The sequence below is a fragment of the Poecilia latipinna genome, unplaced genomic scaffold (genome assembly GCF_001443285.1).
Source record: "Poecilia latipinna isolate Pla-1442-1.1 unplaced genomic scaffold, P_latipinna-1.0 Scaffold1316, whole genome shotgun sequence".
NCBI classification, from domain to species: domain Eukaryota; kingdom Metazoa; phylum Chordata; class Actinopteri; order Cyprinodontiformes; family Poeciliidae; genus Poecilia; species Poecilia latipinna.
In genome coordinates this window covers 74858-98784 of record NW_015113932.1, presented here as the reverse complement: position 1 = coordinate 98784, position 23927 = coordinate 74858, and the positions used below count along the sequence as shown (strand labels likewise).

The 23927-nt window shown below is 38.3% G+C and overlaps 1 protein-coding gene across 2 annotated transcripts in view; it reads right to left on the bottom strand.

Annotated features, from left to right (window-relative positions):
* Positions 1–23927, bottom strand: part of rhpn2 (rhophilin, Rho GTPase binding protein 2) — a 36065-nt gene that overhangs the window by 6810 nt on the left and 5328 nt on the right. Inside the window, exons 2-13 of one of the 2 annotated variants that reach the window (XM_015055454.1) lie at positions 23119–23234; positions 18590–18718; positions 11970–12045; positions 11031–11108; positions 10678–10802; positions 9253–9419; positions 7428–7615; positions 7177–7333; positions 5395–5514; positions 5079–5273; positions 4646–4692; positions 1902–2048 (exon numbers count right to left, since the gene is read on the bottom strand). In XM_015055454.1, the coding sequence (XP_014910940.1) occupies positions 1902–2048; positions 4646–4692; positions 5079–5273; positions 5395–5514; positions 7177–7333; positions 7428–7615; positions 9253–9419; positions 10678–10802; positions 11031–11108; positions 11970–12045; positions 18590–18718; positions 23119–23234 (1545 nt within the window). Of the gene's footprint in view, positions 1–1901; positions 2049–4615; positions 4693–5078; positions 5274–5394; positions 5515–7176; positions 7334–7427; positions 7616–9252; positions 9420–10677; positions 10803–11030; positions 11109–11969; positions 12046–18589; positions 18719–23118; positions 23235–23927 lie in introns of both variants that reach the window. The other variant, XM_015055453.1, reaches the window with a different exon arrangement.

Genomic DNA, 23927 nt, shown 5'->3' with positions numbered 1-23927 from the left:
AGTGGTCTCTGCATGGCCCTGACTAATCTGTTTCTCTGGATGGCCTGCACAGCTTATTAAGGCCTGCTTTTTGTTAGCACATCTTAATAAGCTGTCAGGCTGCAGAGGATTGCAGGGCGTAAATACTCCCCGTTTCTTAATTTAATTAAGTGGCCAGAGTGTCAGGAGGGAGGAGGGGAGCGCCTTCCAACATTTTTAGACGCAAATCCTGTTGAGCTTACAGAGGCAGATTTCATTTGAATCAAACACCCACAAAACCGGTAGGAGTGTTTGGAATTAGTCCATATTTCCTGTCCGAAGAAAGCCGACTCAAACTGAGCTGGTCGTTTAATTATTGAGCAAAGAATTAAAACTAGAGGACCCGTCACACGTCATAACCTTTAAGCCTAAGAATTGTCAAAGTACAAAATGTAAATAAATTCGAACAGGTCTTTCCAATGTTTTGTTAAAGTAGGTCATATTACAGCAGACTTATCTGACATGAAAACAGTATATTCTCTGCCATACACAACTGATGCCTCAGCATATGCAACATCTCCCTCTGTAACAGCTGTAAATGGAAAGCTGACTGCTAGGAAAAAAAAAAAAAAAAAAAAAAAAGCCCTAATGGAAATATGTCAAAGGAGGGAGAGCGCTTGCTTTTCTCAAAGCTTTGTGAAAATAAATAGGTCTGCAGGACAGATTTCTCTCCTTTAAAACAGTTTCCCTCCCCCTAGATTATTAAACAACTAGAAAGCTGGTTTTAAGGAGAAGGTGTAACTTAAAATTGAGGGGTTGGAACAACAAAATTCATATTTAGGAGCGTTTGTCCAGGAAATTGAAATCATTCGTTTGACTTTAGTTTGTACATTTTATGATTCAGCACAAAACCTCTGCTGACAGCAGAAGGGAAATTATTGCATCTCTCTCAAAACACGTCATCTACATTGTCTATAAATTACAATTAGCTTTAGCAATAACACCGCTTTTCTCAGTGTGTGAACCAAATGAAGGAGTATGTTTTGACAGTAGCTGTGTTTTCATTACATATGCGCAAAACTTTGTCGATATTCCGCTTATGTCAAAAAAAAACACTATTTCGCATCTATGGTGTTTCCATTAAGTAAGAAACGCAATTAAAATCACATGTGAATAAATTTGTTCATGCAATAAATCACACAAAACACACGTCTTGCTATGATCCTAAAACTACTTCCTGTTGTCTTCATCATGTGACTCGTGTGATGCGAGAAAGGTGTTTCCTTTGCAATTTTGTGAAATAAACCAATTTTGATTTGACAAAAGAAAAAAGAAAAAAAACAGCACCTCATCCTAGCGGCAAAACAGTTTATTGAAATTTAATTTTTTTTTTTTGAAATGGCCATGTTTCCATTAAGCAAATTTGTTTTCAAAATATCAAATTGAGCAATTATATGGTCAATGGAAACGGACCTGGTGTTATATGACCATCAGCTTGGCTGCATCCAGGCAAAACAACATGCAGTGACAAAGCTAAACTATGATACGTTCTTGAGTTTGACTACACGAAGTAATCATTTAGGTCAGAACTGATTCCAACAATTACTTGGATGCCACGAGAATTTGACACTTCTAGGCATAAGTGGTCAATCACTACTGTGGTGCATTACAGCTAGACTCACTTCCAGTCAAAGTACTTTTAAATCCCTTGGTAGCATGCTGGTTTGTTAGGTATCCAAGCTGGCCCTCTAAGACAGGTTTTCTTCCGACTTCCTCCTCCTCCTCTCTGGATAAATTTCTATGAACATCTCCATCTTATAAACTTACATTTGAGTTTCTGACGGAGTCATTTAGTTTTGTCTTGAGTGGCCAGGGCCTTAGCATTACAAATGTAACATAATTAGTCGTGTGCAGCGAGACGTAAAGAATGCAGTTTAACTTACGGCGGCGCGGCTCAGAGGATCCAGTGAGACCACTTGAACTGGTGCCTCTCCTTTCAGTGTGAAGCCCAGGTCTCTGTCGTCTGCACAAACTTGGATTTTCCTCGGGGCCGTCCACTTCTGCTTGGCCGAGAAGACCGATAGAGGGCCCTGAGTGGACACAAGGTGGAAAGGCTTGGGTTAATAAGATTTTTTGGATTTAAAAGGTACTGTTGGGTTTTGTATTGGGGTAAAACAAGAATTCCAGTTTCTTGTGTCCTCACTGACACATGACCTGTTGAAACGAGGCGGTCAGGGGCAAATTCCTGTGTAGTTCTGTCAAGATTCCTGTACGCCAAGTCACACAGAGAGCAACCATATACATGCTCTCTTCAGTAAACATGAGCATCTGTGTTATCAGGTTTCTGTGTAGCAGAAACTCAGACATTATGAATTTTATCAACATGCTTTCAGAAAGAGAAACATTTTCAAAGTACTTTGCTTTTGACTTACATAGGGCTGCAGCTAATGATTATTTTAGTAAAAGAATAATGTGATTTAAAAATTCAACCACTTGTCATTTTTTATGCAACATTAGAAACACATTAAAACATGAAAAACAAATGTGTCAATTTCTTTTTTCAGGTAAGAAAATAAACATTTTATTGCCTAAAATGCAACAACATAGCATTCCTTAAGTAAGTCTGAACCAGGTGAAGCTAAAACTATACCACTTGAGTAGTTTTGGCTAAAGCATTTGTAAAAATAAAATGTGTTTTTATTGTAGATACAAAACATGCATATATCATGTCTATATTGGCTTAATACTCTGAATATGTTGTTTTTTTGAGTTTGTATACTCCAGTTAATGATTAATCAACTACTAACTTATTTGATGATGATTTCAATAATCAATTAATTGCGATTAATCCAATTGTTTCAGCTTATTCAGTCATTTTGAATGTATTAATGAGCATAAATGAAAATAAAAAAAAAATTATAAAAAGTTCCTCCTTACAATTTCACGTGTCAGAAAAGTTTACAAGATCCAAAGGTTTACTTTCTGTTACACTTCTGACTGTATTGTTTCATAGATGAAGATCGGGTTAGGCCGTCATAAATGTAACTGTTTTTGTAAAACTGTTTAACACCAGGGAGCGCAGAGAAGTTCACACACTTAAAGGAACAATAAATTTTATTCCAAGATTCTTTTATGCCTTCATTTTAATCACAGAGAGCTCCGAAGTTATTATTTATTGTTCCGAATCCAGCAATTCTCTTTATATTTCCAAGGATGACAATCCTGTGATAAACTGCTAGTAAATAGATGGGTTGGATTTTATGACAGTAACAAGCGAGATACTTCTGTTCTGAGGCTTTACCACCTGCTGACTGAAACTGATGCCTGGATTTTATCAGCGTAGCTGTAAACTGGGCTTAACCAAAGAGACGTAGCCCAGACCATCACTGTTTTACAGTAAATATTGACATTCCTTCATGCATTTAGCATGAGATTCAAAAGGAATCAGAAACTGAATGTTTAGACGTGAGGAGTTTAGGGATCACTGTGCAGAGTAAAAGGAATAAGAGAAATGTTCCACATTTTCTCACATTACAACCACAAATGTCAATCTATTTCATGGGAATGTGAAGTAATGGACTAAAAATAGTTGTACATAAATGTCTATAAAGTTTGTTGTACATTTCCGATCCACCCCAGAAAGTCGATGCTTTGCTTTGTACAACCACTTCTTCTTCTTGCTGATTTTCTTTCAAAAATGGCCGACTTCCTGTCACTTTCCCCTAAAAGTCAGATGTGTACGAATGTCAATGTCAATTTTATTTCTAAGGCACTTTAAAAACAGGTTTAAAACTGCACCAAAGTGCTGCACAAAAACAATAATCAAATAAGTTGATGAAAAGAAAAAAATCTATATATATTGTTAAAATAATATGAGTAATAATAAGTTTAAAAAAAAAAAATCACAACAGAAGAGCTACAGTATCAATTGAATGCCAAAAAATAAAAATAAGTTTTAAGAAGCGATTTAAAATGATCCACACTGTGGGCAGATCTAATCTGGAAAGGTAGAGTATTCCAGAGAATAGGAGCGGATATTCGTCCAGTCTATCTGGATCTCTTAGAGTTACTTTTAGATTAATGAGCCACTTTTTGTACGTCTGTCATGTAACATTTCATTCAAACACATTGAAGTTGGTGGTTGTAATGTGAGGAAATGTGAAAAAGTTTCTGTATGATTGATAGGAAATTTCAAACTATATTCTTAACCAGATATCACAAAGAGAATTCAAAATACCAATGCTAACCCACAACAAGACGAAAAAATTACAAAATGTTCCACGTCTCTGTTTCCTCAATTTATACCATAGTAACCAAAATAAGGCTTACACCACGCTCAACCCATTTCCGTTCATGGTTAGTGTTAGTTTTGCATTTGTTGTTTTGGATGAAAGTCCAGGACGCTTTGGGAATGGCGTCTTTAAACACACAATTAAATGTCCCAGAGCTTCCTGGAGACTCACCCTTGGTTGGTTGTATTCAGAAGTGATAAAACAAAAGTCAAACTTTGTGTGTGTGTTCAATTCTAAGCAGATCCTTAATGGTAAAAACACACAAATCCACAGATATTTTATACCACTTGATGAATAAACCAACCAGGGAAAAAAAATGGAAAAAAATGGTAAAGTGAGTAAAAGAATATTAGTAACCCACATACCAGCCTCTGGAAAAAGTCGGTGACTTTCACCTTTGTGGCAGCAGGAAGCTCCATTTCTGCTTTGTGGTCCGTTTTAGCTAAGGGGAGAGGAAGAGGAAAAACAATGAGGTCATTTACAGTCGCCTTCCTGCAGGGAGGAGGACCGGGGAGGTCAACAGAGTAAACACTGCGTCACCTAACCATCACTTATCAAAGCTAATAAAACTGCAGCAGGTGTGGACACCGTGAAAGTCAAACAATGGTCTCTGAGCTCGGAAAGCGTTTGTTGTGGAGACGCTCGGGGTCATTGTTCTGTCACCAAGTCGATCACAGTGAGGTTTTTCTCTCTCAACACAGGAACACAGACAGACTGCATTCCTCGAATCCCATCTTAACCTCCTGTGCTAAAGCAAACAGGATATTTGCTTCTTCTTCTTCTTCTCTTTTTTTTATATATAAAAAGAAAAACATCCCCAGGACTCACAGATGATGTCGGGAGCTTCGATGTAGTCAACAAATTCTTCCTCGTTGTCGTAGTCACTGTACTTGTCGAGTGAGCGCCGGTGGCTGGCTTTTAGAATTTCCTGCAGAGCCTCCAGCTTCTCCAGGTGCTGGCAAAGGCTGTAGTTCCTCAGAGCCTCTTCATGACCCAAGATGGCACGGCGAATGTGAGCTTTACCTGGAAAAAATACATGGAATATGGTCAAAGATGAACAGCCGTTTGTGTGGCTAAGGCTAAGGCTAAGGCAGCCTCTTGTGTAATCCCATTAAGTTGATTCCCACTGCTGTTACTAGCTTACCAATCCGTTCACGTTCGTCTTTGTTCTTCAGGATGCCAAGTGGGGAGCATCCCTCGGGGAGCTGATCATACACCTGAGATAAGGTCTTCTCCTGCTGGTCCTCGTCGTCGTTGGGACCCACTAAATGCAGAGGAGAGAAACGATCCGTCACTTCAACCCTGAAAAGCGTCACCTGTAGTCGAGTAAAGATGCTCAGAAATTTAAAGTCTGCTGCATCAGAAGCCCTACACTTAGTCTCTCAATGGCAAAATATAAATGTCTCAGAAGGTTTTGGTTTCATCTGATAAGAGTTTTTCAACATGTTGCAACAAATTTCTATTTGATCAGTGACCTTAATTGTTACTACTCCACACTATTAAGATTAAAAATAAAGACTAAGAAAAATATTAATCATTCTCCTTTCACTTCATAATTACACACTACTTTGTTTTGGTCGGTCATATAAAATCCCAACAAAATATATTGAAGTATGTGGTTGTGATGTGGCACAATTAGAAAAAAAGCTGTGAATTTTGCTGAATTCTGTAGATGTTAAAATTATCCATCCATACATCCATTTTCTTTACACCACTGTCCCTTAGAGGGGTCGGGAGGGTTGCTGGTGCCTATCTCCAGCTAACGTTCCGGGCGAGAGGCGGGTTCACCCTGGACAGGTTCCATGAACAATGTTAACAAAATTAAACAGCAATAATTTCTTAACTAAGAAACTCATCAATTTCTTTTAAAACTTCATAAGGGCTTATAAGCCGTCATCTACATATCCTGGTCAGAACTTTCTCTGGGTTTGGATCACACAGCTCGCTTCACTGAGGCAGAACCATTTGCTGGTGTTTCATCTCCGTTCCACTGCTGCCATCATTCACTGACGTTTCTTGCTTGGAAATTCTCCTCTCTCTACGGTTCTGTGGTTAATTGCTTTATTTTCCTCTTCTGCCAGGAATTTGTTAATGAGCTGCCAGATTCAAAGCAGCTTAGTTTCCATATTAGTTGTGTCCTAGTCTAAGAATTACATTCACCCTCTAGGAAGTTTCTAATGTCTTTGTGTGGTCCGGTTAAACTTTCAGCTTGGCCTCTTCAGAATGTGCAGTTAGTTTCAGCACAGACAAAGGGTTTTTAATTGAACTGTGGATTAGAAAATAAACCACAAATGTCTTTTTTTTTTAATTATAAAAAATGAAATATGACATCTAGAGGACATCAGAACTAATCAATCACAGCCCTTACACAACCAGTAGAGTTACAAAACCAAACAGCAACATTGCTGTCAACCACAGAACATTTTTTTCCCTCTGGAGTCATTTTTTTAATCCATTTAAACATTGTTTCCCTTACTTGTTTTTTTAGTTATGTGGACAGAGATACAAAGGAATAATCCTGCAACATTGTAACTTTTCTCCAGAATTTCCTTCTCTACTTTAAATTCTGCCCTTGTCTTCCCCCCTCCACTCTCTGTTGATCACAGTTTCTGCAGACAAAGCTTCTGAATTTGTGTGTGTGTGTGTGTGTGTGTGTGCGCGTGTGCGTGAATCCTTAAATAGCTGTTGTGTAATAGTGCAAGAGCTCTTGTAGTTCAGTTCACTCATTTGGGAAGACCCACAGTAGCTCACACAGCATTAAAGACAAAGAGCAGCACATTCAATAATGTTTTCTACTTGAGGCAGAACTAATTTGTTTTGTTAAAGAACCAACAGATTGTAAGAAATCCAGTTTTTTTTGTAAAAGTACATTCTCTCTGTTACATCTTTCAAAGCTCCAAAAACATTCCAGGAAAGGTTTCCTTACACTCATGATCCAGCAGTGCTGACGCTAAAAAGTGGTGTGCCATGGCTTGGTAGTGGTTGGTTTTGACCTGTGACATGGTGGACCAGAAGAGCGGCACATTGTCTTTTATTGGCGTCTGGACCATGAGCTGATGGACCTGATCGTAGATTTCTGAGACCTGGCAGGAAAAAGACAATGAAGGAGTGAAAAAAACCCAGACTCTTGTGATCAGAACATTATGGACAGTTCATAAATGTTTGTACACTACTTACCTTGGCAGCCTCCTGGGCCATTTTAATCAGGGAGGTGAACTGGTTCTGGACCCCCGGCAGAGCAATCTTCTCAAAGAGGCACTCCTGCGCCTGAGCAATCATCAGCTGGATCAGCATGCTGACCATGGCCGGACTCATGTCATAGCTCGGGATGTGGGTGAAGGTTGCCTTGAGGTGACTTAGCATGCCTGAGGGGAGAGGTTGGAGTTAACAAAAACCTAAACAAAACCCAAGCGGCTTCAAGACATTTATGTTCTGCTTTCAATCTCCATTTAATGGAACATTCTGGGTCAACAACTTTTCTGGAAACCTCCAGGTAAAGTTTCTGTAATGTTAACATTACAAAAAAATTTAGTTTTTGTAATGTTAGCCACACTAGCTGGGCTAACTGCAAATACAACATGGTACAGGTCCCTTTATTGTAATGTTAGCCACACTAGCTAGGCTAACTGCTAATACAACATGATTAAGGTTGCTTTTTTGTAATGTTAGCCACACTAGCCAAGCTAAGTACTAGTAGAACATGGTAAAGGCCGCTTTTTTTTGTAATGTTAGGCACACTAGCTAGGCTAACTGCTAATAGAAGATGCTAAAAACTGCTTAGAAGGTGACCTCTACAATAATGTCTTTGTTTTAAGGCACGAAATTGCTTGTTTTTTGCGAGCATTATATTATGCCTAACATAATATTTTATTACCACTCACTACAGAAAGGCTAGACAACTTATTTTAAACTATGCTCCTATTTTCCACTATAGTAGTTCTTACAGTAATCATTAATTGACAAATTGGCATTAAATAAAACTGAGATTCTACTTTTTCAATCTTTGAAAGTATTCTGTTTCAACCTTTGATTAATGATCGACTTCATGCGAATAACGGTAGTCCCAAAACATATTCAATAGTTTTAACAAAACTGAAACAAATAAATAGGTGTGACTCAAACAGCAATTTGTTCTGAAATACTTGACCTGTTTTGTGTTCAACAGTAAAATTGATGGATTTTATTGTTATTCATCTGATAATTAGATAAATAAAAAGGTTCCTCCAAGGATGCAGTAGGATTATCAGTTTTTCCAACAAGCCAGTGTGTATTATGTTTTGTTAGATTAGCTAGTAGCAGCAGAAAGCTATTTATTACTTAGTAATAGGGAACTAGATTGCTAGGACATATTATGCAGCCTGGTTTCTTCTACAACTCTTTAGAGCGCTGAAGAAAATCCAACATATATTTAGATGTGTACATAAATAAATGCTCAGCAATTGTCAGCTCTCAGTTTAGTTTTGCTGCTTGGACAATGTTCCCCGTCACAACATAAGTGCTTTAGTTACTACTAGTTGAAAAAAGATTAATCAAAGCGAGAAAAGCAAAGCCAAGTTATGAGCTGTAATTACAGTGACAGGCCAGTCGTACAGCAGAGCCATATATCTATCAAGATCTGACGGCGATTTTTGAAAAGCTTTGAGCGAAACACTTTGTGTTTCAGATGCTTTTTTGGACTGGAGCCACATGACAAGAAGCCAGAAACATCATCTGCATTCATTCTTCCTCTTGACACGGACACCAGAGGGCGGCGGCGGCCGGCTGATAAACTGACACGAGCGTCGACACTCTATCTGAACATGTTATTGTGTCCCTACTGCCATTATGTACGGTACAAAGAAACACCAACATTTCAAGGAAGTATTTAGGGAGGATGCTATTTTTAAACAAAATATAGCTGACAGTTTCTTTCACCGTTTCACTCTTGAGTTGCAAATGCAAACTCCCCCTTGGCCTGACTTCCACGTTGTTACAGGTTAATACAGTCAAAGTGAAAATGTACCTGCAGCTCTTTGAAAAGACGAGATGGCCTCCTGCAAGCCCACTATTGTCTGCCGGTCACTTCTGGTGCCGATCTGGGAGTACAGAGCGGCCATGTTGAAGACCATGCTGGCCTTCTCTAGAGACAGGTTCTGCTGGCAGACGGGAACGCCTGTGAAGGAGTCGTACCTGCAGGTAAGAAGACAACGCTCGTTACCATTTACAGCTCAATTTAGAGCACAAAGATAATTTTATAGTGGCTTAAAAGGCATATGCGAGTCAAGGCACAGTCTAAAATATCTTTACTAAAATCTTCACTTTATTTTGAGACATGTTTTTCATATTAGCAGCAGCTTTTAAACATTTTATGACATTTCTGCCTTTTTATTTCCACAATTACTAGAACCTCTCATTGCACAGGAAGACAAACAGCTGGTGCCAACCTAAATCTTTCTCATTTAAAGCTCCTATAAGCAAGCGAGGCATTAGGTAGGGATATACCAGCTGATCCACAGGCTTAAGGAGGTGTCAGAACACTGGATAACTGAAAACCCCCAACATTGCAGTTGATTTAGGAGAGGCCTGCTCTCTGTCTTCTTCATTTATGCAATACTTTGCTTCTAAAAGGCAGAAACTATGGAAATTAGGGTAATTGTTTGGTTCGTTTTAAATGCACATCATGTTTGTTAGTTTTTGCAAAAGTTGCAAAAGCCTGTCACAATAACAAATTTTGCTGGACGATAAATTGTTCCAGTGATTCATGCTATAAAGGATGATATTGTTGTTTTGAGATCGTAAAGTAATATATTGAAAATGGCAACATAATGCAAGTTCATCCCCTCAAAGACCAATAAACTTTAAAGTAAAGAACACTTAGCACTGGAACTGGAAGACATTTTAGGTAATCTTATTTATATAGCACATTTTAAATATCCAAAATAAAACAAAACAACCAAAAATAATAAATAAAACAAAAATAAACATATACAACTAAAACCATAAACAAAATGTATCATGACGTCTCTGCAAACAAAATTGGCTTTCAAAAATAATTAATAATCAGAATGGAAATTACGGAGCTCATTTTAATTTATTATGTGATTAACTGATCAATTGTTTTTTTGTGCATTTTATTAGGAAATAAATATATGGTTTCTGTTTATTCAACCTTCACTGAGTGAATACTTTGTGGATCCCCTAAAGCATGATGCTGCCACCACCATGTTTCACTATGGGACCGGTGTGTTTTCTACTATGCTGTGCTTCCCATGTAGACAAAAACGTTCCAAAGCATTTTTCACATGTTTGCTTATTTTTGGGTTACTTTTGTGTTGGTGCAATCCCATAAAATGGAAATAAAATACATTTGGGTTTGTTGTGACAAAGCAAAATGTAAAAATGTTTAAATGATATGAATAATTTTGTAAAGCAGAATACTTAGTAATACCAGGTGAAGAAGATGCCAGTCTGCCGCATTGGGGAGAAGAAGCGGTTTTCTATCAGTGGAAGGTGACTGTAGTATTTTGCGAGCAGCTCCACCCCAGTTTCGTTTCGGCTTGGTGTTCTGCAGGCCTAATGCATAAAAAATGTAAATTTAATACAGTAGTAATAATAAACCTGTAGAAGTGAGGATGTAATATTCTCACTAAAACTCTTGAAGACTAGTCATTTAAACAAAAGGAAAAGTATTTGAAGTTGTAGAAGCACAACCGGTTATTTCCACTCCTTGAGGAGTGATTATGAAGGTGGTTTTTACAGTAGAGAATGATACGTTGGGAAGAAAACACTCAAAGCCACTACCTGTCGAAGGTCCATCAGGTCGGCGATCTCGTCTTCAAAAGTCCTTCCGTCTTCGTTGTAGTGCTCCAGGATGAAGTCCTGTCAAACACACAGGAGTCAACCCTGAGCCCAACGCATTTATTCATTCATTTTCGACATTTTGTGGGGCTTTTCTGTTCTGCTGTACAACATAAGCCGAAGAATATGTGTTAAAAGCAGTCCCATTTCAGAGCCAGCAGGCTGCACCTGCTAATTAGCTCAGAGATGTGCGCAGAGATCAATTACTGACAGGAAACCAGACCAGGAAGCGACACGCGATAAACGATAAACGAGCCATCGTGACATTTACAAGCGGGCTTCCCCTCGGCGTAGCGCAGCTCCATAATTATTCCGGCATTCTGAGCGTCTACTGACCCACTTTGGAACAACTTTACGGCTGTAGCTGTGCTGATAGGCAGGAGTGTAAAACGTGCAGAGGATGAAAGCTGCTTTTTGGCAGGTACTGTGACAACAACAAACTGCTGGAACGTGCTTTGGAAACGTCCCACACCCATTTGCTGTTTAGGTTTTAAAAAAAAAAACACAATGCCAGATTAGAGATTGGAGCTGCTAATAATATAGTGGAGGGCAACTGGTGGTGCAGACAAATGACCCAAATCCTCAATGAAAGGAGTCTCATTTTAAATCCCAACTGTAAACATTGAGTATTATCATGTGGGTCATGTTTGCAGGACGGACATTTGCATTTTAACATCGATTATTGCAGGATGAGATGTCATTTTATGAAACAATAAAAGGATCTGAATGCTATATAACAGTAAACTCAATCCTGGACAATGACGTAAAGCTAGATTTCAGCACAGCCCTAAACACGTGTTTGGTTTTCTTTAATCTTCTACCATTCTTTTATATTTTAGGACACATATTGAAATCAAGACGTGGCGTTTGAAGTTTTTATACCTTGAATGGTGCAGAGAAGTCAACCTCTTTCGTCTCCTTCAGACCCAGAGCAATCAGGGGAATGTTGGTAGTCTCCCTGTAAGCAAAACAGAAAGGTCGTCTTGTGATCAACAACGTATTAGCATTCAGATTCTATGCTCCTCTAATCTGGAAGAAACTTCCAGAAAACAAGTCAGTAAATTCAACAAACGCAACCAGGTGAAGGCAAGGCCACTTCAATAATAGAGAGAAAACTGCAGTAAAAACCTATTAAACCAATCTTATTTACTTACAGCAACATCAAGGATCAGAATTACTGATTCTAATTACTGCATGTTGTTAATTATTGAACCTGGGAAAAAAGGTTAACAATACTGAATAATTTGAAATAATTAAGCCGATCCAAGCAGTTCAAGCTGAGAAAGTTAACATTTTGTTGGGCTTTTATGTCGAAAATCATACTAGCGAAGCCAGGATTTGGCAGATGGTGTAGTGAACACACTCTGCAGGAGTTGGGATTTAAAGGTGAATGAGGGCCTCACGCTGCACCGACTCTCCATCAATTAATCATCCTCCCCCGCCTCCTCACGCCCTGACTCGCTGCTTCGCTTCAGCGATGCAGCGACACAAACTCCTGTAATTGCTCCTTTTTTAGAAAAAAAAGAAAAAAAATTCTGTTATTAAAACCAGCTTCTAGTAAAAGCGAGACTGCACCGCGACCTGAAACTTCTCGTTTCATCTCGGCTGGCGCCTTAATCGTTTGGAATGTGGAGTGGGAGGGACTCGGACGTCTGCTGCAGACAGACGGAGAGCAGGTTCAGCTCGTTATCGGGGCTGAAGAAATACACCGTGACAAGTACCTGCTGCTGTTCACAGACCAAAAAAAAACACCTGAGCCTTCATCAGCTTCACAGCAGAGTTAGAAACTAAAAGAAGAAATATACACAAAAAAGATTTGCAGCAATAATGAGGTCAGGGTGTTTTCCAAAGGAAGTCATGGCATTCGATGTCAGAGGCACAAACTTTAAAGTAATTTATTAGGATGTGATGTGATAGATCAACATAAAATAAGTAAAGCTTTATTGAGAGGAGAAAAGGAGAAATAATTTTTCATATGAATATTAAAATAGTGACTTGTTTACTTATTTAGAGGCAAGAGAAACCTAATGTGGGGACGATGTCAAGCTGAAGTCCAGAGTTTGTTTTCCAACAGGCTTTTTATAGCAAACATATTTCAAAAAGGTGCTATTTACATGAAATTTTCACCAGGTGTAGGTAACAACCCCAGTAATCCATATGCAAAAACAAACCAAAACAAATAAGTTCAGAAATTTATTTATGTGAAATAATGTAAACTAAGAGTGAAAAATATTAATTTCTCCTGAGTAATAAGGAGCAGGATGGTTTTCTAATCAATGCTGGATTTCAGCTGGGTCTTGGCTTTTATTCCTTTTTCCACCTCCCTGTTCAATACTTTTTCCCTGCGTCACTTCTAATTATTACACATAAATTAGTTCCTGAACTTATTTGTTTTGGTTTCTCTCCCTCTTTTTTTTGGAGAGAATAACTAATACGCTCCCAAAAAAAAAAAAAATCAGAAAGTGTTTCAAGAAAGAGATGGGAGACATGAGCCAAGATGGAAACTGAACTTAAAAAAAAACAAACAAGTATAAATACTTCATCAAAAAGTATGTGTGTCTGTTACCGGGGTTAAAATGTGGAATAGTTTGCCAAAGTAAGTAATAATTTGGTTTAAAAGAATGATTAAAAGCCATAAAGCGACTTGAATATTTAAAATTTGATTGAAACCTTTGTGATGATATTTTACTTTTTAATCTGTTTTTTGTTTCAATTTTTTCTTCTCATCTGGATTTGTTGAGTTCATGTATCCTGTTAATATTTATCTTGCTACAGCTAAGAAGAATGGAAATGGTTTATTTGTAATTAGCATGTAAAAATAGGCTCGCAAAGACTGAATAGCTTATAAATTATTATTTCACTTTGTTTTGGATTTCTTTGACTGCAGTTGGATTGTTGATTAACAACAATTTGATGCATATTGATGATTCTGACGACGGCACTTGAAAAAATATAATGCTTGTTACTTATTTCTCAATTGGTGATTATGATGCTTTTATGACTTTATTTATGATTCAATTCCCGGCCTCTTGTTCTTCGCCACATGTCTTCCCTCTCTCTCTCTTCACCTACTTTTCTGTCTTAGCACATTCAAATAAAGACCACTAGAGCCAAAAAACAAAAAAAAACAAACAACCCTTAAAAAATACACTGAATTTTGAGGTTGTAAAGTGACAGGACATGACTGAGTGGAAAGAACACATTTGTAATTCCCTGCAGGGTGAAGCTTCGCGTATCAATGGAGGCACAAGCTGTCCGGACTACATGCTCCGGTAGAACAACTCCTCGTACTCATTCATCGGTTTAAGATAGCGCCGCATTCCTCTGGCGCACTGGTACAGTGAATTACTGCAGATCTTCTGCGTCAGCAGCACAGACAGCAGAGATAGGGGCTGCATGGCAATGCATCAGCACTTGTAGATGAGATCACTCTGATCTCTGGCTTGGTTGGGCAGGGTGCAGGTCCCGGGAGGGGAGGCATTTGTAATGCTGGGAATCTAAGATGTCAAAAGCCTCACAGAAAATTCCCTGCATTTGCACACTCAGACCATTTGAAAGAAAGTTGTTAAGCAAAGGAAGGCAGGAAAAGCAGAGATCGGGATCACAAGTTCAACCTGATTAGATTCTCAGAGATGACAACTTGGGAAGCTTACATGCGGTAAATTTGTATCGTTCATTTGGAACGTTTTTCTGATTACAGCTAAATGTTTTGACTACTTCAGCTCTATGACTCCAGAGTTTGCAGGAGGCCCAGATCTCCCACCAGATACCAGTCTCCTCCCTCAGAGGAAGAGCAGAAAAATCAACAACCTGATGTGATTTAATGAGGATTATCTTTAGAAACTTTCTATAACAGAGAAGAGAGAGGTATATTCCAGCTAACACTTGAGATTTGCATTACATTTTACTGTGGCTGAGGCCTTCACCTGCTCCAATAAAGCCATGTTGACCTTTGTTTTCCTCTCATGCAACAAGGTTGGGGAAAGACATACAGTGACGATGTTTCCATGGCATCAATTTTAGACACAATGAAATTTTGGGGGGCATTGAAACAGTGACATGCCCAAGAGGGTCGGTCACCTCACTTCCCCCCCAAAAAACAAGAAATTTACAAACTTATGGGTCATTTTTAGGGTGTGAAATATGAAGAAAATATAGAATGACTTGAAATCTCAACAACCTGCGTTACCAGAAAAAAAAGATAAAAAGCTGTAAAGCATTTTGAACTGTATTGTTGCTGAAATGTGCTATACAGATAAACCTGATTGAGAGGGAGGTACTTTTATAGAGGTTTGATGAATATAGAAGTTTTGAAAATCAATAGGAAGTAAAGATTAACATTTATCCCTATGCATCTGGTTCTTGTCCAATATTTATAAAGCTAAAAAAAAAGTACAATGTACAAGCTGTAAACACTGATACAGGTTTTAGTTGCTTTAATGAAATTAAAACAACCAATAGTCAGTTTTAAAAAAAAAGATGGTCAGAAATGGGGAAAAGAACATTTTAAACAGGGCTTCTGCAGGTTTCACCAACTCAATTAAAGATTTTTTAAGACCATTATGGATATAATTTAAGACTTACAAGAAATGCATGAACTTCGTCCAGCCAATTGGCAATTTATTTGTACCTATCCATGATAGATGCATAAAAGCTGGCAAGGGAATGTTGGCAGTGAAAACGTTTTAAGAAAGTGGTATTTTTAGAGCAAATATGTTTTCTGTTTTGCAGTAACTCATGTCTGAAAAACCAGTTGAAACTGGTAAGAGTGACAATAAGGGACACCATTTAGAAGACGGAGGACTCCTGGGAAAAGCCTAGAAAGGTTATGAGAGTCTTGTCTTCTTGTATTCACCACGGAGGTTGTGTTTCAGGCTTAAATAAGCAGGCTGGCTCTCCATTGTGGAGATTTGTACCATCATCCCAAAGAGACAGCTGCTTACAAATCACCTAAAAGAACTTTCTCAACAGATGCAAGAGGTTTGTGTTCAGGTAATGAGTATGTAAGGACTGTGTGCTAGGTTTTTTTTTTGTTTGTTTTTTTTGCCGTTTGTGTAGGTGTGTGTGTGTGTGTGTGTCTCTCAGACTGTGGGAAACACAGGTGGACAGATAATGCTTGCTTCAGTGTCTCTATATTGTCAGACAGATCGGTGCGTTGGTGATTCTTTAAGAACCTGGCAGACACTGACAACAGGCCGTTTGTTCTGACCCTCCACTCACTCCCTAATCCCCAAGCTGAGAACACTGGGGAATAACAATTTCACCCAGAAGCAGCTGCTAAACTTTCCATGTATTAATAATCCAAATCCCAAATGGGAAAGTATGAAATTCAACATCAGATGAATTGCTGAGTAGAAAATCTAAAAAAACACAAGCGGGAAAGTATTTACCTCCCTCATCGCTGCAGGAAAGGAAAGTTCATAATCTTCCACTGTTTGTGTGTATCAGTGCAGACTGACTCTCTGAATCTAGGTTAAAACCTCCTGAGTGTTGCAGGACGGCGTCCATGTGGAACAAACAAAATAATCCGGGATTATCGTAGTGCCAACACGTGAGAGCGTTTTGGGTTTGTGAGGTAATTTACAAGAAAACTTGTCTAGGTCTGATCGTCTGAGCTTGGTGCTATGTAAGTGGTCAACGTAATCAGCGCTGTGGACAAATGCGTTCAAAGTGAGGCCATTCACAAGGGGCATTAACTTTCTGTAGTACTTTGAGATTGAAAATTGTTTTTTGTTTTTGTTTTTTTAAACAAAATTGAACGGACCCTAGAAACAAATTATTTTAGGGCAAATTTTACCTACAGAAAGGAGCCTTAGCATTTCCTCACAAAGCCAAGAACTTTGCTCTTTACTTAAAATAAGCTCAACCACCAAAACTAGAAAAAAAGAAAACAATTACTAAAAATATGAAGTTCTGCTCAGCTAGAATTAAAAGACTGAGAATAGGAGTTGGGTTTTATCGCTGTCTGACATGGAGTCCTTGTCAAGAGCTTTTTATGAGAGTCTTAAAATGATTGATTGAGCAACTCTAGAGTACAAAGGGAGGTTGTTCTAGCACTGGGAAGCCTCCATCACAGGTGACTGGTAGACCTTGTAGGCCACGCTTGGAATGAAGCAAAGGGGTTAAAGGTTTATTTGAATTTGGTGCAGCAAACCATTAAAACTCTTAAAAAACAAGAAATAAAACCATGAACTGGATCCTTCCTTGAACAGGGAGCTGATTATGAGCAAATGCAATTGCACCATAAAGGCAAAAGTTTCACAGTTTGCAGGCTTGACGCTTTTTTAAAAACACAATATAAAAGCAATTGCTGCTCACCATTGAAATAAGAAGAGGGAGTTCTAGAGCTAGTTTGAATTCATATATTAAATCATCCTGCCAGCATACGGGTCGGTCTCATTGTGAGAGTAAGCAGTTCAAGGAAGCAGGATGGCGAATTACCCCCTCCCTCTGGGTGGGTGCAATCAGAGCCTATAATTACACCTGAGCACTTGCCAGCTCATTCTCTGCTGTATGTTTGCTAAACGGGAGCCAAGAGCCTCCTTCCAGGTGAGTCCTCCGGTTGACATGTTGATCCCCGTTGGCTGAACCGTGGCTTTGATGTGATGCGCCGGCCAATCCCATCCCCCTCTGCCACCTTTTCAAACAATGAGGAAATGCTTCATCAACTAATTTCCCTCCAAACATCTAGCTGCTTTTTAAAGCTTTCGCATTTCCTCATTGCTGTGGCTCTGAAATGTTCATGTTTGAGGTTGTGGAGGATCCTCCAGATATGCACGCTTTGTTTTCCTTCACACCACAGAAAGTTGTGAATAAACAAAATAAATGGAAAAAAAAAAACAACCTCTCAGCAGAACACACCCAGTGATGCAACTTGCAGAAAACACCAGATGCTTCCATGTGGTTTGCATAAAGGTTCAGCTCACAGTTTCCTTGTTGCTTTTTATACGGTGGCACAGAAACCCGTTCGTCTGGTTTGATATTCAAATGATCGGTCTGTCTTCAGGCTTTCTCTAAATGTCTTTCTTCTTTTACACCTCTTCAGTTATCAAGCTACTTTTAATTAAAGAGAGCTAATTAACTAAAAACAACACATTTTAGAGCCACGTTTTTCCTTCTGTCAATCAACTTCACTATTCTTCCTCCACATGTCCATTACAAGGTAACTTAAGGTTAAGACACTGACTTGTCAAATGAGTTGTGAAGAACCCTCAGCGCAATGTGGAGGGACGCTTTTAACATCACTACAATAGGAAACCATCATCGATTTGTACATTTCAATGTGAATCAAAGCAGCAAAAATAAATATATGAATGGAGATCAATAGTAATTGACAATGAAATTGCAGCCTTTATAAATGCCAATAAAAAGATCGCAAACAGCAAGTGTAGACGTCTTTATGAAGCTAAACACTCCCATTACTTTACTGTTTGATTGTTTCTAAACCTGAGGTCAGCAGGAACATGTTCATAATAAAAAGGGGTCATGAAGGGCCTCCTTACTCTGCGCTCTGATAGACGTCCACTGAGCTGTTGAGTCCTTCCAGCTGTCCCATCAGCAGCTGCAGGTTGGAGTTGACGTAGCTTAGCTCCAGAACAACCATCTCTTTAACCTTGTTGTTGTTTGTGGCCCTGCAAAGAGCAACAAACGAGAGGACAGACAAAAGCAAAGGATTAAACGGAGGATAAAAGGATACACACGCAGATAGTAATCCCCTTTAAAGTAAGCCCCGAGGCAGAACGGGAAAAGAAAACGTCTATTAGTGGGACTAAAGGTTTCTGTGGCTGAATATTAAAACAAATCTCTCTCTTCCAGTAATTTGGACCACAGAACATAGTCACTATGTGGTCGGCTCTGCAACACATTTACTCTTCAACACACACAGTGTATACATTTGTCTTCACAAGTATTTTGTATTGACTTCTATTCTTTCTATAGCCTAACTTTAATGTTGTCTTGTTTTATTGTATAATTTTAGGTGATTAATAAAAACTTAAAACTTCACAGCAAAATAAACTTAATGAGTGAAATAATTGGTGAACAGCAGTTGTGCTTCTTTGTGAAACCAACAGTAAAGGTTTCGCTGCATGTGAGAGATAAGGTTGCCCTAGCAACTTATGGTTGCGTTGCTCTTAACACCCATGAAGCACCTGTCTGCGTCTTTTTGAAGGAAAGGATTTATGTTTCACTGGCAGCCCTCTTAAAACAAAAACCAGCACACTGGGCCAGATACTAGCTGACAATCGCATCCCGTCCAGCAATCTTATCTGCATGACCGTAACAGAGAGGATGGATGTGCTAAACACACCTAAAACTTGTCAGTTCAGAGCCAAACTCTTTGGCACTGACACCACTCTGTAATTACAGGGTATCATTTTCAACATTAGATGTGACAAGTGATTAGGTGTTGACAGACAACTTAAAAAAAAATGAAGTGAGTTTTGGCTAAGAACCAGAAAAAAAAGACACCATATATAAGCACTGCTAGGTCTTCAGTCCGAATGTTTTATTTTCAGTCTGAGTGAGGCATTTAAATAATAATAATTTCAGTAATCATTTTCATTTTGAAACATCAGTAAAACTTTTTTGCATTTCGTTTCTTTTTTTGACACAGTGTAACGTCACCCCTTCTGCCAACATTAATACCCGCTGCTCATTACGGTAAGGCTACAAAGATGTTTGAGGACACTTCTTATATCTATTTATACTATAAGACTTTATACTTTTCATTTCAGCCCACCAACAGCTTTTTTTTTAAGTCTTCAGTTTAGGCGGGAGGGGGGAGAAACTTGGTTGAAGAGGTGGATGTGCTGTGGTTTGGAAAAAAGTGATGCAGCAAACCTGACCATAAGCTGTTATTAAAATGCAATTTCAATATCAAATATCACCCAGCAGTGCGTGGGAACCAGACAGGAAGCCAGCAAGTGTGGCTTTACACAAGGATTTTCCCCCATCCTCTTCTCTGGAAAAGCCGTTTTATACTTTTGGCACCTTGACATAATTGTCTTGAGGAAAAGATGCCAAGCACTGATGCAGGATAAAAGTTTGTAACTTTAAACAGGGCCACACACGAAATCCTTTATATCCGTTCTCCTGTGATAAATATCTTCTAATTCTCCTTAACAGCTTTTCAACGACATAAACAAAAACAAAAAAACAATCCTGATTCAAATTTTAAATGAAACATCATTAAAAGATAAGAGTTGTGGTTTTAAAAGTGAAACAATGGAAGAAAGAAGAAAAAAAGAAAGAAGAGAAAAGGGAGAAACTGGTCAGACCAGACAGACTCCACCTGTTGCTGATTGGGAGAGGAATGCAGAACAATGGAGAAGGGGCAAAAGAAAGGTGTACTGATGTAGGCCAATGGCAAACACTGTCACCTAGAAAGTACCATGGCAACTAAAGGTTGAAACTTTTAAAAAATTTTATTTATGGCTTTATTAAAAAGTCTCTGAGACAATAATCAAAGTCGATGTCCAAACTTTGAGAGTCCGGTCATGCAAACACACCCAGACGTGGACAAAAGACGTCCCACTACGCCCAAAATACAGCACAAAAAGCCTTAAAAAACCAGTAAGAATCCCTGCAAGTCAGAAATAAGCACAGGATGTTCTGTGTGTTTAGAGTGGTTTATAGAAGGAGAGTCAGACAGACAGACAGGATGTACACAACGGCCACTTGCCCCAAGCCTTTGTGTCAGTAAGTTATGTGAGGTAGCAGAGGAATGTCGGGCCTCTGCAGGTTCCAGACAGGTAAAGTCAGACCTTTACCTGTAAACACTGAGCCTTGTTCATCTAGACGCCACATAGTGGCAGTAGTTGCTACATCAGATAATTCCCAGCGACTTTGTCACTATATTAAGACGAAAAACAAATCGGCATCGGCCAAAATGGGAATCGGTGGGCCAAGGTTTTTGAAAGCCCTACAGAGAACACCCCAGCCTAGTGAATTCACAGTAAAAAAAAAAAAGACTGTTTGGGTTGGTCATTGTCAGTATCAATGTGATTTTTAACAATCAAGTCAGATAAGACACAAAAGCATGAAAAGCTATTTAAAAAAGGACACTGTATTTTCTACCAAGGTACGCACTAAAGTTCAGCTCCTGGTTATTTAGTTTCCAGGTTTCTTACTTTTCATCGTTTTGGGTACAAAAAGGGATAACTCAGAGGTGACTTCTGCAAATACCTGGAAGCTAGAAGGTATCAATACAGAAATGCTGCCGTTTTTATCTGTTTGAATGTTCAACTTCTGTCCGTTACAGAAGATCTAGATTTAGAAATGTTGACCACCTTTTGGAGATCTCAGAACGAAGCTAAAGATCTGGATTCTCTAAAAAACACACAGGGAGATGGCTCAAAGATAACTGTACTATTTGTGAAATAGATTATGCAAAGTATATCTTAAAACATCAAATTCCAAACCATTGTCTTTGTTGCAAATTAACAAATTTTCAACAACAGCTTTGTTTGAAGAGTGCAGTGACCGCTGCAAAAGCAAAGATGCACAGTTGCTTTTTTTTTTTTTTTGTTGCAAAAGCAGAAGCTTCAGCTGCTGTGTCTGGACTTTTGACAGCTGAATGTTGCTGGATCAGTAAGCTTGATTTTCCTTGTTATGATGGAAACTTTCTGCCAAAACAACAAAGAACACAAGGTGGATCCAACACAGTGAACCAGCAACAAACAGCTACAAAATGCTTTATGATGCATAAAGTTATTCACATCAGACATTTTCTACATTCTTTTTGTCATTAACATGAATATATAGAAGAACAGACTTTCTATTTGTCAGATTTATAAACTGTCTTTCAGGATTTTAGGCTCTGATTACATTATTTTAAACTGTATTTATGGCATACTTATATATAACTGAATATCATCGTCATGTGCAACACATTTTTTTCTTTATTTGTGAAAATATCAGTTTAATAGGCATATATAGCTATAAAAACTTTTAATGATTTATCTCATTAAAATCAGCTAAAAAGCATCAAACACTCAGATGTGGGGAATGAATATAAAAATTACATTTCTGCAAGTCTTTCTCATTAAAAATGAGAAAAATAAACTCCTACTACTTACGTGTTTGTTCGTATTTTTATCTCATGACCACTCATAAATGTTGACTTAAAGGGAGTTTAAATGATTTACAGTATTTAATAGAATACAAAGATAGTCAGATGTCTTTTTTTTTGAGGACTATATAAAATAAATACAAAAATAAAGATTTAAAAATATTATCTGGTTTATGTTTTGGTCAGAAAAGGCACAGCGTTTGGAGTTGTTAATGAATTGAATGTCATAATTAAGACAAAATACTAATAATTAAAAAAAAAATCACTGTATTATTCAGGTTCACTGGTAATATTAGACCTTCCTTTGGTTCTACAGAAGAAAATCTGTATCACCCCAAAACATTAAAATTGGTGTAAAATATTAATTTACACTAATTAATATGTGGATGAAAAAAACTTTTCAAGATGTGTTTTTCAAAACTCCAATCTAAATCAATCTTCAAGTTTTCCTCCACAGAAACCCATGTTGTGTAGCAACAGGAGAACATAACATTTAAAAAGAGGGAACAAAACAAGGAGTGTGATTGGAAGGAGTTTTTTGGTAGCCTGATCAAAGCAGCAAGTTCAAGAGCAAAAATGTTCTGACTCTCTTTTTTTCTTCCCTTTAGTGTGAATCACAGTGACTCTTTGTTTTCAGGCTAAATGGACTGCTCCTGTTTCAGAGCTTTATCATGACAGAGGAGTGGAAGGGGTGCAGCCAAGCGCGTCAAAATGGAAAACAAGTTGGAGTTAACTTGAGTTCACTTATGCTACAAACAATTACATAATTATTGTAATGTTTCCACCTTAGGTGACACACGCAAAAATCAGAGTTTGCATGTGTCGCCGTTGCCGGTGAATTTGGACTATTTTTATCCTTATAGACGGCCACTGTGAAATGATCCTCGCTTTGTGGAGACGTGAACAATCCATGTACAGTAGTATTCGGTAGTGCGTGCGTGTGTGTGAGTTGGACCGTACTTCAGCAGATTCTCAGCTCCGGCCCTCATCCTCATCTGTTTGATGATCTGCTGGTTGAGACTGGCTCGCTGCTTCTGCAGTTTGCTCCGTCCGGTCTGCGCAAGCGGGTTGCAGCCCTGGAGGAGAAGACACGGAAACGACAATGACAACTCAGCCAAATGCTGCCTTCAAGCAGTCCCCCCCGCCCCCCCCCCATTACATTTCTGCCCGTATTGATACTGCCATGATTGCGAGTCCATATATTTTGCACCTGTGTGTGGTTTCTCATCAGGGTCTTAGCACTCATAGTTGTGAGCACAGGAACAATAAAATATTCCAGCAAAGTTTCTTTCATTTCTTTAATAGAAGTAGCATTAAGGTATAAAAATACTAGTTTCAGAAAACCGCATGGTTTTGCTTCCTCATCTAACATTTAAGTATTTCTCTTTAATAACCGATAAGATGATAAATGTAAATTTGCTTTCACTTAGACTGTCACTGACTGTATAAAAGTCAGAATAAAAGGAAGAAGGCAGTGTAGTTATAAACTCCAAGCATTACTCCATAAAGAGCAGAATAGCAACAATGTGTAGTATTTAGTAAAATATACATTTGAAAACATGTCAAATTTAATTGGGTGTGTATATTGCATTTTGACTTACGTCAATGTATGATAAATGTTAAACATTATTAAATGCTGTAATATTTTAGCAGCGGTAGGAGTAATTATTCATTTTCTGATTAAAATAATGTAAATAAAAACTATTATATTGTGGACACATTTATAAAAACAGATATTTATATCACACTGTTAGAATCTCATACTGGCA